The sequence below is a fragment of the Hyaloscypha bicolor genome (assembly GCF_002865645.1).
Source record: "Hyaloscypha bicolor E unplaced genomic scaffold K444scaffold_53, whole genome shotgun sequence".
NCBI classification, from domain to species: Eukaryota; Fungi; Ascomycota; class Leotiomycetes; order Helotiales; family Hyaloscyphaceae; genus Hyaloscypha; species Hyaloscypha bicolor.
The window spans coordinates 491969-506608 of NW_020194555.1; the positions used below are offsets into that span (position 1 = coordinate 491969).

The 14640-nt window shown below is 32.9% G+C and overlaps 3 protein-coding genes across 3 annotated transcripts; 1 reads left to right on the forward strand and 2 right to left on the reverse strand.

The window, feature by feature from the left end:
• Positions 1–871: 871 nt before the first annotated feature.
• K444DRAFT_651453 (kinase-like protein) lies at positions 872–2437 on the forward strand (the record flags this gene model as incomplete). The annotated part of the gene is made up of 7 exons (XM_024885711.1): positions 872–925; positions 1013–1222; positions 1381–1508; positions 1593–1745; positions 1810–2135; positions 2189–2299; positions 2333–2437. Exons 1-7 carry the CDS (start codon positions 876–878, stop codon positions 2435–2437), a joined length of 1083 nt encoding a protein of 360 aa, XP_024739162.1. The 5' UTR covers positions 872–875.
• Positions 2438–3402: 965 nt separating this feature from the next.
• On the reverse strand, positions 3403–4965 carry K444DRAFT_661481 (phosphoglycerate mutase). Its single transcript, XM_024886598.1, has 5 exons — positions 4715–4965; positions 4242–4611; positions 4026–4134; positions 3788–3964; positions 3403–3729 (listed from the first exon to the last, which is right to left on the reverse strand). Exons 1-4 carry the CDS (start codon positions 4761–4763, stop codon positions 3791–3793), a joined length of 702 nt encoding a protein of 233 aa, XP_024739163.1. The 5' UTR covers positions 4764–4965; the 3' UTR covers positions 3403–3729; positions 3788–3790.
• Positions 4966–6269: 1304 nt separating this feature from the next.
• K444DRAFT_610362 (uncharacterized protein) lies at positions 6270–8156 on the reverse strand. Its single transcript, XM_024879727.1, has 6 exons — positions 7943–8156; positions 7774–7892; positions 7151–7721; positions 6965–7097; positions 6859–6915; positions 6270–6803 (listed from the first exon to the last, which is right to left on the reverse strand). Exons 1-6 carry the CDS (start codon positions 8049–8051, stop codon positions 6662–6664), a joined length of 1131 nt encoding a protein of 376 aa, XP_024739164.1. The 5' UTR covers positions 8052–8156; the 3' UTR covers positions 6270–6661.
• Positions 8157–14640: the final 6484 nt, after the last annotated feature.

Genomic DNA, 14640 nt, shown 5'->3' on the forward strand with positions numbered 1-14640 from the left:
TAGCCCTAATCTAATTAGATAATTTTTACGTCTATTACCTAGATTATATTAGTGAAACCACCTCTTAAAATACTAGAAGTTTATCTTAATTAAATAATTAATTAATTAAATATTTATTAGAATAAATTAATAGATCTTGAAAACAAGATTCTAAGAGAGAAATATAGTTATAATATATATAGGGTTATATATAACTTAAGGGCATATAATAAATCTCGGATATTACAAGTATTAATTAGGGAAATTAATAGCCCTTTAATATTATAACTAATTACTATTTATATTATAAGTATTAGGCTTATAAATTACTAATTATATATGTATTATTAGGGCCTCTTATTTAAAAGAGGCTTCCCTGGACCTTATAGAAGAAATAGAAATTAGTTCTATATTAAATTTAATACTATAATTTCATAACTCACTAATTTATTCTATTATCTTATTACTTACTAATAAATACCTCATAGTATTAACTAGTACTATTATACTTTAAATTAAAGGCTATAATTTAATATTATATTATAATAAGTTCAAATTAAAGACTATAATATTATAAATATAAAGAGTTTTATTATATATATATATATTTAATAATATAAAGAATACTAGAATTAGGAATTTTTTTAATATCTTTAATTCTTTTCTAGTCTTAATATGAAATAGCTAAAAATATTTATTTCAGTAAAGGGAATTCTAATATATAAGGACTTATACGTTAGACGTAGTTTAGTTGAGATATAAGAGAATAAATTTAGTAAAAGAGGTGCAAAAGACGATTTTACCGACAAACACGCTGATTCTTCATGTTACTTCAGCACCAAGTCGCGTGAAATATCCGTCTCAGCACACCCTCATAAAATTTGGTGCACGACCCCATGTTCCGCCTTCGATCAATCAACACCACAGTCCCCTCTTACATTCTAAGGTTAGCCGATAGCCGTGGTGCTTCTCGATCCCATCGTGCCACGCACGTTCGCACGCCTGCCAACCTGCAATCCATTTTCGGCGGCAGAGGTCGCCAGCCTTTCGGGTCGCAGTCGTCCCCGCTGCCCGAATCGCTGCCGCTCGGTGCTCCCGTCGATGAAGAGAATGTCCCCGGTTACAGGCCGGAATATTTCTATCCTGCGAATCCTGGGGACATGCTGGCCGGTAGGTACGAGCTGGAGGCCAAGATCGGCTGGGGATCATCGTCCACGGTCTGGCTTGCGCGCGACACCCGCAGGTAATTTGAGATTCCAGCTCCCCAACTGGGTGTTGTTTCTCCCTTTTGTCGGCTTTCTTATGCCCGCACGTCCTCATTTCTACTTTCTACCCCATCGCTTCCGGCTCTATTTATATCTAGAGTGATTCTCCTTATAGCTCTCTAACACGCTTTTCCAGTGGAGGTTGGTTGAAACCGAACAAGTATGTCGCCATCAAAATCTGCACTTGCAACTCAGCGAAGGAAGAGGATATCAGACATGAGTTGGATATGACCATCCATCTTTCCTCTGCTAACTCCGAACACCGTGGACATGCCATCATTGCGACAGCAATCGAGAGCTTTGGCCTTGACTCACCTACGGGATCTACACATCTCTCTCTAGTTTAAGAACCGATGCGAGAACCGCTATGGTTATTTAGGAGGCGAGTCGCGGGTGAAGACAGGGTCATTCGTCCATTGATGCCTTTGATCAAGACCTACCTCCAAATTCTCCTGGAAGGCCTGGATTACTTGCATTCAGAATGCCACATCATCCACACAGGTACTTCGTCATCGGCACTCAAGTCCTTCCTTCTGTGAATCTCGTACTAAGTTGTTTCGTTTAGACTTGAAACTGGATAATATCCTTGTAACTTTCGAGGATCAGTCCACCATTGAAGCCTTTGTCCAGGGGCATGTCATGAATCCGATGGCCCGGAAACATGTTGGTGATCGGACAATGTACCGATGCCACAACGACTTTGGGCGCATCGACGGCGACGACGCTTTGAAGAAAATGTATCCAAAGATCACGGACTTTGGTCTTGCACAGCGGGGTGATCACCCTGGACCGCTTGTCCACCCGATACAACCCAACGATTGCCATGTCCCAGAAGTCCTCCTCGGTTGTGGATGGTCGTATAGCGCTGATATATGGAATTTTGGTATTATGGTGAGCACTCCTAGGGTTCTGATCTAGCTTTGCTTGTTCCATATCTCTTGCAGGTTTGGGATCTCTTCGGGGGGCAGGGCTTATTCCTGCAGGGCAACCCGCACTCTTACTCTGCAGTACAACACCTAGCAGAAATGATAGCATTGCTCGGCCCTGTAGCGCCCGTGCTTATCTAGCGCGAGAGAGATATGCGGCAGTGGCGATGGAGTCCTGAGGCACTGAACCCTGAAGGTAGATTGTGTAGCAATGCTGCCGAATTTTATGGCGGCCCATTTTTCACTGACAATGGTGCGTCGGTTTGAAATATTGCCTCCTCTCTTGACTGTTACTGATCAACATTTAGGCACATTTGTAGGCAAATATTTGATACCTTGCACACGGAGTTGAAGGAGCGAGATGCCCACGTGTATCCCGGAGGAGGATGCGGATCCATTCTTCAAGTTCATGAGAAGGATGCTTTGCTGGCTCCCAGAGGAGCGAGCGACGGCCAGGGAGCTGAAAAACGATCCGTGGTTTGACCGTATTATATAGATATCATGGGACATTCACGTTTTAGGCGTCTTCCAGCGTCTTAACTCCGGGTGCTACTCTCAAAAACTTGGTGTCCACGGCCCACGCATTAGCTACTGAAGAGGGGATCCGAGTGACTATATCTCGTCTGGAATTCGCAATTGATATTGGCGAGGATTTCGGTGCGATTTCAAGGGGAATATGTAAACCGACACCCCCCGGGTGTCTATTGGGGTGTCGATTGGGGCACTGACCCAAAGGAGAGGCGCTCGGACAAGAACACGAGGAATCTAGCTTTCTCTTTAAATTTAGTTCCTTATATAAAAGATTAATAGAATTTAATTTTTTTTGCTTATAACGCTAATTAAGCGTTATTTAAATATAAAGCTTTTATAAAATTTGAATTAGTAATAGCTTTTTAAATTAAAGAAGTTAAAAATTTTCATATTTTATAGCCTAAAGATAAGCTTAAGAAAGCGTAGAAATTTAGTAAATACGCTCCTAAAACCAAATATAAGAACCTTATAAGCCCCTAATTTATAGGGCCTTATAGGGTTCAAGAACTAGAACTTAATTAATTAGTATATAAACTTCCTTAAATTAAAATTCTATTTTAAGAAATCTTCTTATTATAAGTTAGGAAGCACGTGATTATAATACTAGGGTTATAATATGCTAGCTTATACTTGTATTAAAAAATATAACTTAAGATTTTTGAAGAGCGTAGGTAGCCAATTACAAGTTTATCGACACTCCGGGGGGGGGGGGGTCGTTTTACATTTTCCCTGTTGGAAGCATGCATTCTGTGTTTAATATGGACACGACGTTTGCAATGGCAGCCAGTCTTCGCACATGGCACTACTCTGGTGAAATGGTATGTGGAATATCTCTTGACGTGCCACTCTCTAGTGACGACGATCCGTCTCGAGATTCTCTCCTTCCTGCGGCTGTACCGTCCCCACCTCAACCCCTGCGATCAGCGGCACTCTACTTGAATGAAAGATATGAAATCTGATGAATGCCAGGTCCTTTTTCCGATTCCGTGCTCTCGCATCATAAGACTCTCTATTGGCCTATCTAGAACCTGCTCACCACGGGTTAGAGAATCATCGGATGATCACGGCGTGCAAGGCAACCCTTACAGTCTACTTAGTTTGAGGAAACGCCATGCCGACCAGAATGGCAGGCTCCTCCACATTGTGATGCGCATAGCTCATGATGCCGATGGCGCCTGGCTCCATCATCATCGTGAAGGGGAAACTCATTGGGTAGAGAAGCCATCTCTTCGTGAATGCGCGCAGGATATGGCCGTGCGCAACCTAATCGGAACAGCTTTAGAGACGTGACATTAAGGGGAAGGGGAGAGAGATGAATTCTTACGATCAGGACATCGGCGGGCTGGCCGCTCTTGCCGTCCATGTGTGGGGTCTGCAGCTTGTAGATCTCCCCAATGAGTCGGTCGAGACGCTCTTGCACTGCTTCGGCGGACCTAGTTTAATCAGAGCATGTTAGCAAAGCAATCTCTGCTCGAACATAGAAATCCTGCAAGCTTGCTTCGTCGCTTGCGGGGGGGAAGGAGGGGTAGGATCGACTCACTCTCCCCCCTCGCAGCCCATCGTCCAGATATCCCACTTCGGCAGTCCTCGATTAGCTCTACTCTCCTTGATCTCATGCGGCTTCAAGCCCTCGTAGACTCCATAATCCCATTCCGTGATATCCTCCGTGACGGTGACCCGGTCCTCCCTCTCCAGGCGCTCTTTGTGTGTTGGTCCGAGCAGCATGTCCAAGGTGACAACCGCGCGCTGCCGCGGCGAGGTGAAGACGTGTGCCAGTTTAGCGGGATCAATGAGCTTCCCTGGCCCGACGAGAACCTCACCCGTGCCTCTGACTTGCGAGATGCCGTTCTCAGTGAGAGGGATCTCGGCGTTGCCGGTGCAGCGGCCGTTGATGGTCCATTCGGTCTCGCCTGGTGTACGCCGCAGAGATTAGAAAAGAGATGATGGCTGGGAGGGCAATGGAGGAACATCATTCATGAAGCAAAGGGGGTGCGGAATGGGGATGGGATTTACCGTGTCGAGCGATGAAGACTCGGGGTGTGGTTGCGTTTGCGTCGGACATTGTTGTGAGATCGATCTGAGGCTCTGGGACGGGACTGGGCAGATGGGAGCGTTACAGCTGTGTCGTGGGAATTGATTTGTGGATGAACGGCAGGCACATCAAGGGTTGATGTATTTTGGTCAGAGATCAGAGATGCAAATAACATCGATCTTGCGTGTGCGTATGGGATGGGCCGGTTGTGTTGGGAAAATGTAAAACGAGAACCCCCCACCTCCCCGGGTGTTGATTAGGGGTGTTGATTGGGATCTAGGGCGTTAACGACTTGTAATTGGCTACTTAAGCTCTTTAAAGACCTTAAGTTAGATTTTTTTAATATAAGTATAAGCTAGTATATTATAAGGCTTATAATATAACTATGTGCTTTTTAACTTATAAGAAAAAGACTTCTTAAAATAAAATTTTAATTTAAAGAAATTTATATACTAATTAATTAAGTTCAAGTTTTTAAGCCTTATATTTTTAAAGCCTTAGAAATTAGAGGCTTATATCGCTCTCATATCTAGTTTCAGGGACTTGTTTGCTAAATTTCTAGGCTTTCTTAAGCTTACCTTTAAATTATAAAATTTTAACTTTTTAACTTTATTAATTTAAAGAACTATTACTAATTTATATTTTATAAAAAGTTTATATTTAAATAGCCCTTGATTAGGCTATAAGAAAATAAAGAAAGTATTAAATTCTATTAATTCCTTATAAAGTAAACTAAATTTGAAGAGAAAGCTAGATTTTTGGTGTTCCCGTCCGAGCGCCTCTACGAAAGCGCACAGTTTTGAAAATCGTTCATTTTTAGTGGGGTGAGGAAACCAAAATCTCACACCTTTAAAAATTGCGCATCGTAATGCGACCACGTCCAAATACTTTAAACTAAGCTTTAGGCGAAAGGGAAGAAGCTCAAGTATCTTTTCTTTGTGTTTTAGTGATTCTAAAATCCTAGGATATTTTATTACGATTTTTCAAAGACGAGGGACGATTTTCAAGGACCTCGCTTAGCTAGATGGACGATTTTCAAAAACTGTGCGCCTTCGTACTTTGGGTTAGTGGCTAGTCTAGCCCCAATCGACACCCAGGGTGTCGTTTTACATTTTCCCGTTGTGTTGGGCCGATTGCGTTCGTTGGGCTGTGAGCTTGTCCTGTAAGGTTATGTATGCATGCAGCGGCTGCCTTGCCAGCTCCGTCCCCCCGAGGTGGCCTGATGAATGACTCTCCTCGTCGTCCACCCCCACCATCTCGAATCCCGGTCCCGTTCCTTTTGCCATGCAGGAGGGTGAATTAGGTAGGTCACCGGCACATCTGGGCGACGCGCAAGACATGGATGGATGGAATGAGAATCCCAGGGATCGGCTAACCTGGCTTGGAAAAGTAGGTTGGGTGGAAAGGTTGGTAGGATTGTAGTCTGTCAGAGAGTGCCTATATACATATTGATGCCTAAGGCCATTACGAGCTTCGTTCGAGGCGAGTCTAATCTATGCCAAGCCTTCCATGCCATTACGAGACAGGTCATGTGCTAGCTAGCTCAAAGTGGAAGTGGAGAACAGCTTTATATTCTATGTACGAAAACTTTGCACGTAATTTCACGTACATTGACTTCATCTGACGAACGATGTACTGCTGTAAAACGATGCCAGCCGAACCTGTCCATTGCGTTGGGAGTAGCGCCATCCCCGATATGGAAATGACACGAATAAGAAATCTTTTTTTTTTCCTCGTTCAAGTTTTGGCTTGTGTTGAAATAAGCTCATGGGCAGCACCCTAACAGGTACGTGCGTGGGGTTGCAACATATCAAGTCTCTTGGGAGACGCAGTTCGAAGTCATGATCAGTAACCCTTTGGGGTTGCCCTGTTTCTCAGCTTCTGTGGGCTGCGAGTTGTCATCGCTGAAAGATCAGTCGGTACTACTCTCATATCGGTCTCTCTTTCAATTCCAGGCCTATAGTTGTGGGTGGCATGACGCGGTGGACGGGCTGTTCTCCTTTCTCCCTTGCCCATTCTTCATAGCCTCCTGGAAACTTCGCAATTAAAGTCTTCATTGTCTCTTTGGCCCTGGTGCATGGTTATTTACCTCCCACGCAAATCAAGAATGAGTGTCTCTGCTTACATGTTTCGGTACCTCAGATTACCAGAGAACAAGGCCGAGCTTTTGAGGTCCCACCGACTTGCCCATTGTCATTGGATGCGTCTAATAACAGGATCGAGGATCTTACAGGTAGTAAAGCATATTGCGATCATCTTGGTCTTCCTCAGGGGCAGAGACCGGGAAGTAGTGGAAGTACGCTTTCATGTATTGTCTCCCAATCAGATGGCGTATCGGTCGCCACGCAGCCATCTCCACTGTGTCTGATCAGCATCTACGAGTCGGTATCATCTCATATCGGGAATGTTGGACTTACATTCATTGTGAGCATACAGAGCAGCTGCATCGTAGATGACTGGCATGTTAGTGTCAATATTCCAGGATGTATTGCCGGCCCAAATGTCGCCGTGAATGAGGCGAGGCTGTATCCGGCGGCCGCCGGTCTCGAGTGGTCGAAGCAATCGTGGGATGACCTTGTCAAGAATGCCCTGACACAGCTCTTGCATTTCCTCATCAACGCCTTGGGATTTCTCTTCAGCTTGCATGAACCACTTCATGGAATGGTAATATGATTCTTCCCAGGTGTCATGCCAGGCAGTGTACTGAGGGATAGTACCCTTGTAAGTGGGCACATGGAATCCGTACCTGTTATCTGGGTTAAGTCCTTTCGTGTGTAGCTCTGCTAGTGTCGAGGTAAAAGCTTGGATTTCAGGAATTTCATCCGTCATGTTGATGAGCTCGCAGCAAAAGAAGTGGATGTCTGGAGCAGATGCATACGTGCCAGTCCCAATGGGCTCGGGTACAAACTTGGGTAAAGTTTTATGCAGAGCTGTCATGGAGGCGAACTCTCCGGTAACCATGCCTTTCCCATTGTTGCCTTGAGATACCTAGCATCGCTGTCAATGGTATTCTATGTCCACTTGGCAGAGACCACTTTACTTTAAGAAAATAGGAGCGCGGGGTACCATCAGCCATGTGAGTCGAGATCTCAGCAGTCCTCGTCCAATAGCTAGCTCCATGAGGACGGATGTCCTCAACGACCGTGTCTCGCGGGAGTTCTGATTGCGTTCAGGACGACCACTCGTTAGGCTTGCTCAGTTGGACTTACTCGCTTTGACATTCTCGTCCACGAAATGAATCCACTTTTCATCGACGTCAATTGGCTTACCCCATTCTGCGGGCGTCATCACGTGCAAAACCTCCATGGGATTCGCCATGCCTGGAGAAGCAGCAGTAAGTCGATCTCAAATCGCTGAAAGATGCGGTGGCGCCAGTCTAGAGAATGAGAGTAAAGATTCAGGCAGAGAGCAGTGTGAACGGAATCGGGGTGAAATGGAGAGCTTAGCGCTTCCGGCTACTATGGGAATATGTAAAACGATAACCCCCCGGGTGTCGATTGGAGGTGTCGATTACTAGGATTAGGGGTGTCGATTGGGGTCTAGATTAGCCACTAACCCAAAGTAGGGGCGCTCGGATAGAAATACTGAAACTCTAGCCTTTTCTTTAATTTAATTTAATTTTATATAGAATTAATAGAATTTAATAGTTATTTTATTTCCTTATAGCGCTAATTAAGGGCTATTTAAATATAAACTCTTTATAAAATTTGAATTAGTAATAGCTCTTTAAATTAAAGAAATTAAAAATTTCATAATTTATAGCCTAAAAGTAAGCTTAAGAAAGCCTGAAAATTTAGTGAATAAGTCCCTAAAACCAGATATAAGAGCCTTATAAGCCTATAATTTATAGGGCCTTATAGGATTCAAAAACTAGAACTTAATTAATTAATCTATATACTTTCTTAAATCAAAATACTATTTTAAAGAATCTTTTTATTATAGATTAGAAAGCACGCGATTATAATACAAGAGTTATAATATAGTAACTTATACTTATATTAAAAATCTAACTGAAGATTTTTATAGAGCTTGGATAGCTAATTACAAGTTATTAATACCCCTACCCCGATCGATACCCCCAATTAATACCTGGAGGGGGGGGGGGGGGGGTGTCGTTTTACATATTCCCGCTACTATGAGCGGGATTAAGAGAAGCGAAGGGCCGCCTTTATTTTGGTAGGCTGGGGAAGCACCTCTGGCCCAGGACTATTCAGGTTAGTAGTATTGGAGGCACAGTTCGGTATTGGGCCGAATGGTATATTAACTCCTATACTGGATTACTTCAAGGGACCGAGTATATCTTTTAGAGCCTATAGGGCTTCACTGATTAATAAGCGAATTTGGACGATATACTTTCTATCTACTACTAAAAAATTGTTCTATTTTATTATAATTAATATAAAAATTCAAGATTTTTAATATTTGAGGTCTATTTAAAATATAATTATTTATATATTAATTCGACTAATTTTAATACTAATTTTAATAATATTATAATTAGTAAAGTAATCTAATATACTACTTCTACTAGCCTCAATAAAAATAATTTCTTTAAAAATAAAAAGCTATTAAAACAAGAAAGATATAAGAGATTAATAAACCTTTAATAGCTTAATATATAAGTAATTAAGATAAATATATTATAAAGTAATATTTATAAGTATAATTAATTTTCAAGAATTAATTAATATCTCTTTTTAAAGCTATAAGTATTTCCCTATATATTTTTTAATATTTAGCCAAATATATAAAGTTCTTTATTTAATTAAGAAATATAATTTTATATAATTAATATAATTTTAATATAAGTATTATTTAAAATAAGAAATCAGATTTATAATATTTAATATTTATTTATTTATTATTATATATATTTATTATATTAATTTCTTTTTTAGGCTCTTATTTTTAAGAAGCTTTAGAAAACTATAAATAGCTTTATATATATTTGTTGAAACTTTTCTAATTATTTACTTTCTTTTAATAACCTTTTATATATATTTTATTATTATATTAAATAATAAATCTAGAAATATAATTTATTAAATTTATTTATTTAATTTATAAATTACAAAAATAATATAAATATAATATATATTATTAGTTATAAAGTTTATTCGATTTTCTAATTAATTTATAAATTAATTATTATTTTATTTATTAAAAAGCTTAAAGAAATTAAATTAATTTTCTAATTTATTTATAAATTTATTCTTTTTACTTTTTCGGGCTTTTCTAATATAAAGCTAAGTTCGAATTTATAATTATTATTTAAAGAAAAAATATTATAAAAAGGCCTTTTCTTTCTTATTAATTAAATTTCTTTCCCTTAATTATAATATTATATTTAGCTTTTTTTAAGCCTTATTTTTCTTTTTTAAGCCTTATTTTTCTTTTTAGCCTTATTTTTCTTTTTTAAATATTATTTAAAAAAATTTAAAGCTTTTTTTAAGCTTTTTTAAGTTTTCTTTATATCTTTTTTAATATTTTCTTTTATTTCTTTATTTATTAAAATAAATATATTTATTAGTTCTTATAAGATTATTATTTCTTATTTAGTTAATATTTTTATAATATTAATTTGCTTTTATTATTTTTAATATTTCAAGAATATTATTAATTATTTTATATAATAATTATTATTTTAAAAATAGAAAATATAATTTTATAAATTATAATTTCTTTTTTTATTTCTTATTTTAATATTATTTAAGGTTTTTTAAATATATATAATATATTTAAATTTCTTTTTTTAAGCTATATTTATAATTAAGTATTTTTTTAATAATTTATTTAATTAGAAAAAGCTATTTTCTTTTTATATATATATTAAGCTTTATATATTTCTTATATTAATATTATTATTTAAAATATATAAATTTCTTTAATAATTTAAAATATAAATTAAGTAATTCTTACTAGCTTATTATAAATATAAAGTACTTTTAAAAATATAATAAATATTTTTAGTATTAAATAAACTTATTTCTTTTTTATTTATTACTAATTACTAATAGTTTTCTAAACTAATTTATTATTATTTCTCGAAATAGTTCTAATAATACTAATAAAAATAAGAATAATAAAAATAAGAATAAAAAAAGACTAATATAAAAATAAAATATTTATAAAATATAGAGATTAGAATTTTTAATACTTTTTATATAGTTTTTTTAAGAATAAATATATAGCTTTTTTAATAGTTTTCTAATAAAAAAATAATTTTTTTATATTTTTATTTTATTAATAATATTATAATATTACTATTAGTTTACTAGTAATATATAATACTATTATATAGGTATAGAAATACTAGTTATATTAAGTTAGTAAAGATATTATTATTTAGAAATAGAAATTATAGATTATAATATTAATATATAATTCCTAAATTTACTAAACCTAATAGAATCTAGTTTACTAGTCGAGTTACTTATAAAATATAAGGTTATATAACTATATCCCGTATCCCATATCTTATTACCTATATCTCGTATCTCGTATCTCGTAACTATATATATAACTCCTAAAAAAACAGCTATACTAATACTAGAACTTTTCTAAAAAAATATAAAAAATAATATTCTTTTCTAATTATATACAAATTCCCTAATCTGGCCTAGTATTAGATTTCCTAAATATTTTATATATCTATATTACTCTTGAGGTTTTAGTTATATATTAAAGGCTATAGCCTTTTATATATAACTTCTTTTCCTATAATATTCTTCTATTTTATATATCTATTTCCCGCCCTATTTATATTTAATTTATTTCTTTATATTTAATTATATTATATTTATATTAATTAGATAATTAAGAATATTTATTAGCTTTAATTTTATTATAGAATTAGCAGAATTCAATTCTTCTTTAATCTATTTGATTTTTGTAATCTCTTATTATTTATATATCTAATAAAGATATATTATATTAATTATTAGGTATTTCTCTCGAATAGTACCTAATTTAATAAATCCTTTATATAATAACTTTAAATTCATATAAATAACTAGTAATAGTTCTATTTCTAGTATTTTATTAATTATAAATTTAATTAAAGTACTTATATTAAAGCTATAAGCTATACTATAGAATTTTAAAGCTAGAATACTTCTAGTAACTCTCTTATATTTAGTAGAGAACTAATAAATAATATTAGTATATCTAGTTTTATTTATTAGAACTAGAATATATCCGATTTAGGAAAAGAGATCTCTATTATTTATAAACGAAATATTTATAAAAATAATTAAATATAAGAATTTCTTTACCAGTTTTATAAATCTCAGTTCTTTAATAGTATTTTTAATTTACTATTAAATATATTTATTAAATGCCTTTATATTAGTTTCCGAGAGTTTAATAGCTTAAATAGTAATTAATAAATTATATAAAGCTTCTGGTTAATAAACTAATATAATATATATTTCTCTAGTATATTAGATAATATATTAGTCCTTAATAAAGAGATTTTAATAAATAGTACCTCTATTACTTATAATAGTAATATTCTTTATAGAAATAATTTAGAGGTTTTTATACTAGTATTTTTATATAAAAGTAATTCTAGTAGTATTTATATAGATAATACCTCTATTAAATTTGAGATTATAATTAAAAGTAAGGCATTTATATTATTTAGCTAAAAACTTAATTTTTTAAAGTTTTAATTATTTTATTTTTATAAAATTATTAGTTCTAATAAATAAGGTATTATTAGTTTAAAAACTAATAATTTTAAAGAGTTATTTATTATAAAGGAAGCAAGAGTTATAAGTTAACTATTTTACAGAAAGCTTATTAATATAATAAGAATAGTAAGTCTTAAACTAGTAATTCCCAGCTTCTAGTATATTATATAATAGTTTTATAACTTTTAAAATAGAATTATTCTTTAGATTTAGCTTTTTAATAAATTTGCAAAATGAATTAATATAAAAATTATAATTAAATAAGATTATTAATTAGATATAAGCTTATAAGATATTATATAAATATAATTTTATAATATTTATTATTATAATAATAATATTAAGAATAATTTTCTGGCTAATATATTAATATTATATATTTCTTATTATTATTATAAGCTTAAATAACTAGTCTCGATTTCTTAAACTTTCTTTTTATATTCTTATTCTTAATCTTATTAATAAACCGGGAATTAAAAATATATATTTTCTTTAGTATTTAAGATCTAAGAATAACCTCAAATATATTCTTTTCTAAAAGGCTAGTAATTTTAATTTAATAGGAGTCCTTATACAAATTATTATTCTATAGGAATACTATAATATCTGGAGTCTTATAAGGGTATTCTCTATTATATTTTAGTAGAATAACAGAAATAGTAAAAGGAATTATACTTGTATTACTTTTGGTTTTATTATAGAATTCGGAAACAGATTCAGGTTCGAGACTATTAGTAATAACCTCGATATCTCCTATATAAAAGGACTTTATAGAGGTTAAACGGAAAGTAGTATTACTATATAGTAGAGCTAGTATATAATTCTCTCTATTAATAGCTATTAGCTTATATAGTCTATTTTAATTACTAGATTAACTAGTATTTCTTTTATATTATATAAGAATATTCGAATTTAAAAGAAGTTTATAGATATTAGTAATACTAGAACTATTTCGGGTATTTAGGATATTTATAATCTAATATCTAGCTTAAAGCTTCTAAATTTCTACTATTACTTTCTTAAGTATTATTAATTATTATAATATAATTAATAATAAGATATTATATTTAATTATTCGAGATAAAATACTATAAATTAAAAGAGTTAAAATAATATTATTAGGTTTTATAAAATTATTAATAGCCTTAAAAGCTATTTGAAATATAATATTCTTATTAATTCTATTAATTTTAGCTATAATAATAAGATAAGTATATTAAATCGGGCTATAGTAGTATTTTATAATTCTAATAGAATTATAAGCTTTTATAAAAACGATTTTAATCTTAGTTCCTATAATATTTGTAAATTAAGTAAACTTTTTACTAGTAAACTACTTTCTGGTATTAACTATAATCTAATTAGAAGGGCCTAAATAAATATTAATTTAATACTATTTTAGGATATTTCAAATATATAATATACTAATATTTTAAAGCTATTAGCCGGCTTAATATTAAGTACTTTTATTAATAATATAGAAAATATTAATAATAATAGAATAATTAAAACTAATATTATTTTTTAGGTTAAACTTGAATTATTTTAGTAATTATTCGAATTTCTAGTATTATTTATAATACTTTATAAAATACTTAAGGGCTTTTATATTAATATTATAGCCTGCTTATTCTAGTATATTTCGGAGCTTACTAATAAATAAATAACTAAAATAATAATATAGATATTATAATTCGATTTTTATAAGAAAATAGAAATTATAAATAAAGAATTCAGAAATAAAGCTTTATAGTATAATATTCTAAAATAGAAAAAAGTATTTAAAATAGATTTCTAGTTTATCTATATTAGCTAAGCTAAATAGAAATAAAGTTTTTATAAATATAATATAGAATTATACTTGCCTAATTAGTATTCTTATTATTATAGATCTAATAGAGGATATAGATCCGATATTAAACTAGATATTAATTTGATCTTTAATAGTTCTATTAAGTTTAATACTATTATTAGTTTACTATAAAGCTTAGAATTAATTAGAACTAGTAATTAAGAATCTGGAAGCTCTGGTATTAATTATAATTCCGTAAAAGTAATAAGTATTATATTTTAATATATTATTAATTATAAATATCTTCTATTTATTTAATAGATTTCAAGATATAGTTTTCGTCTATTATCTAATATATAAGAGAAAAGGAAATAAAGTTATCTATAAGAGTATTAGTTATAGAAATAATAAGAATAGAAAT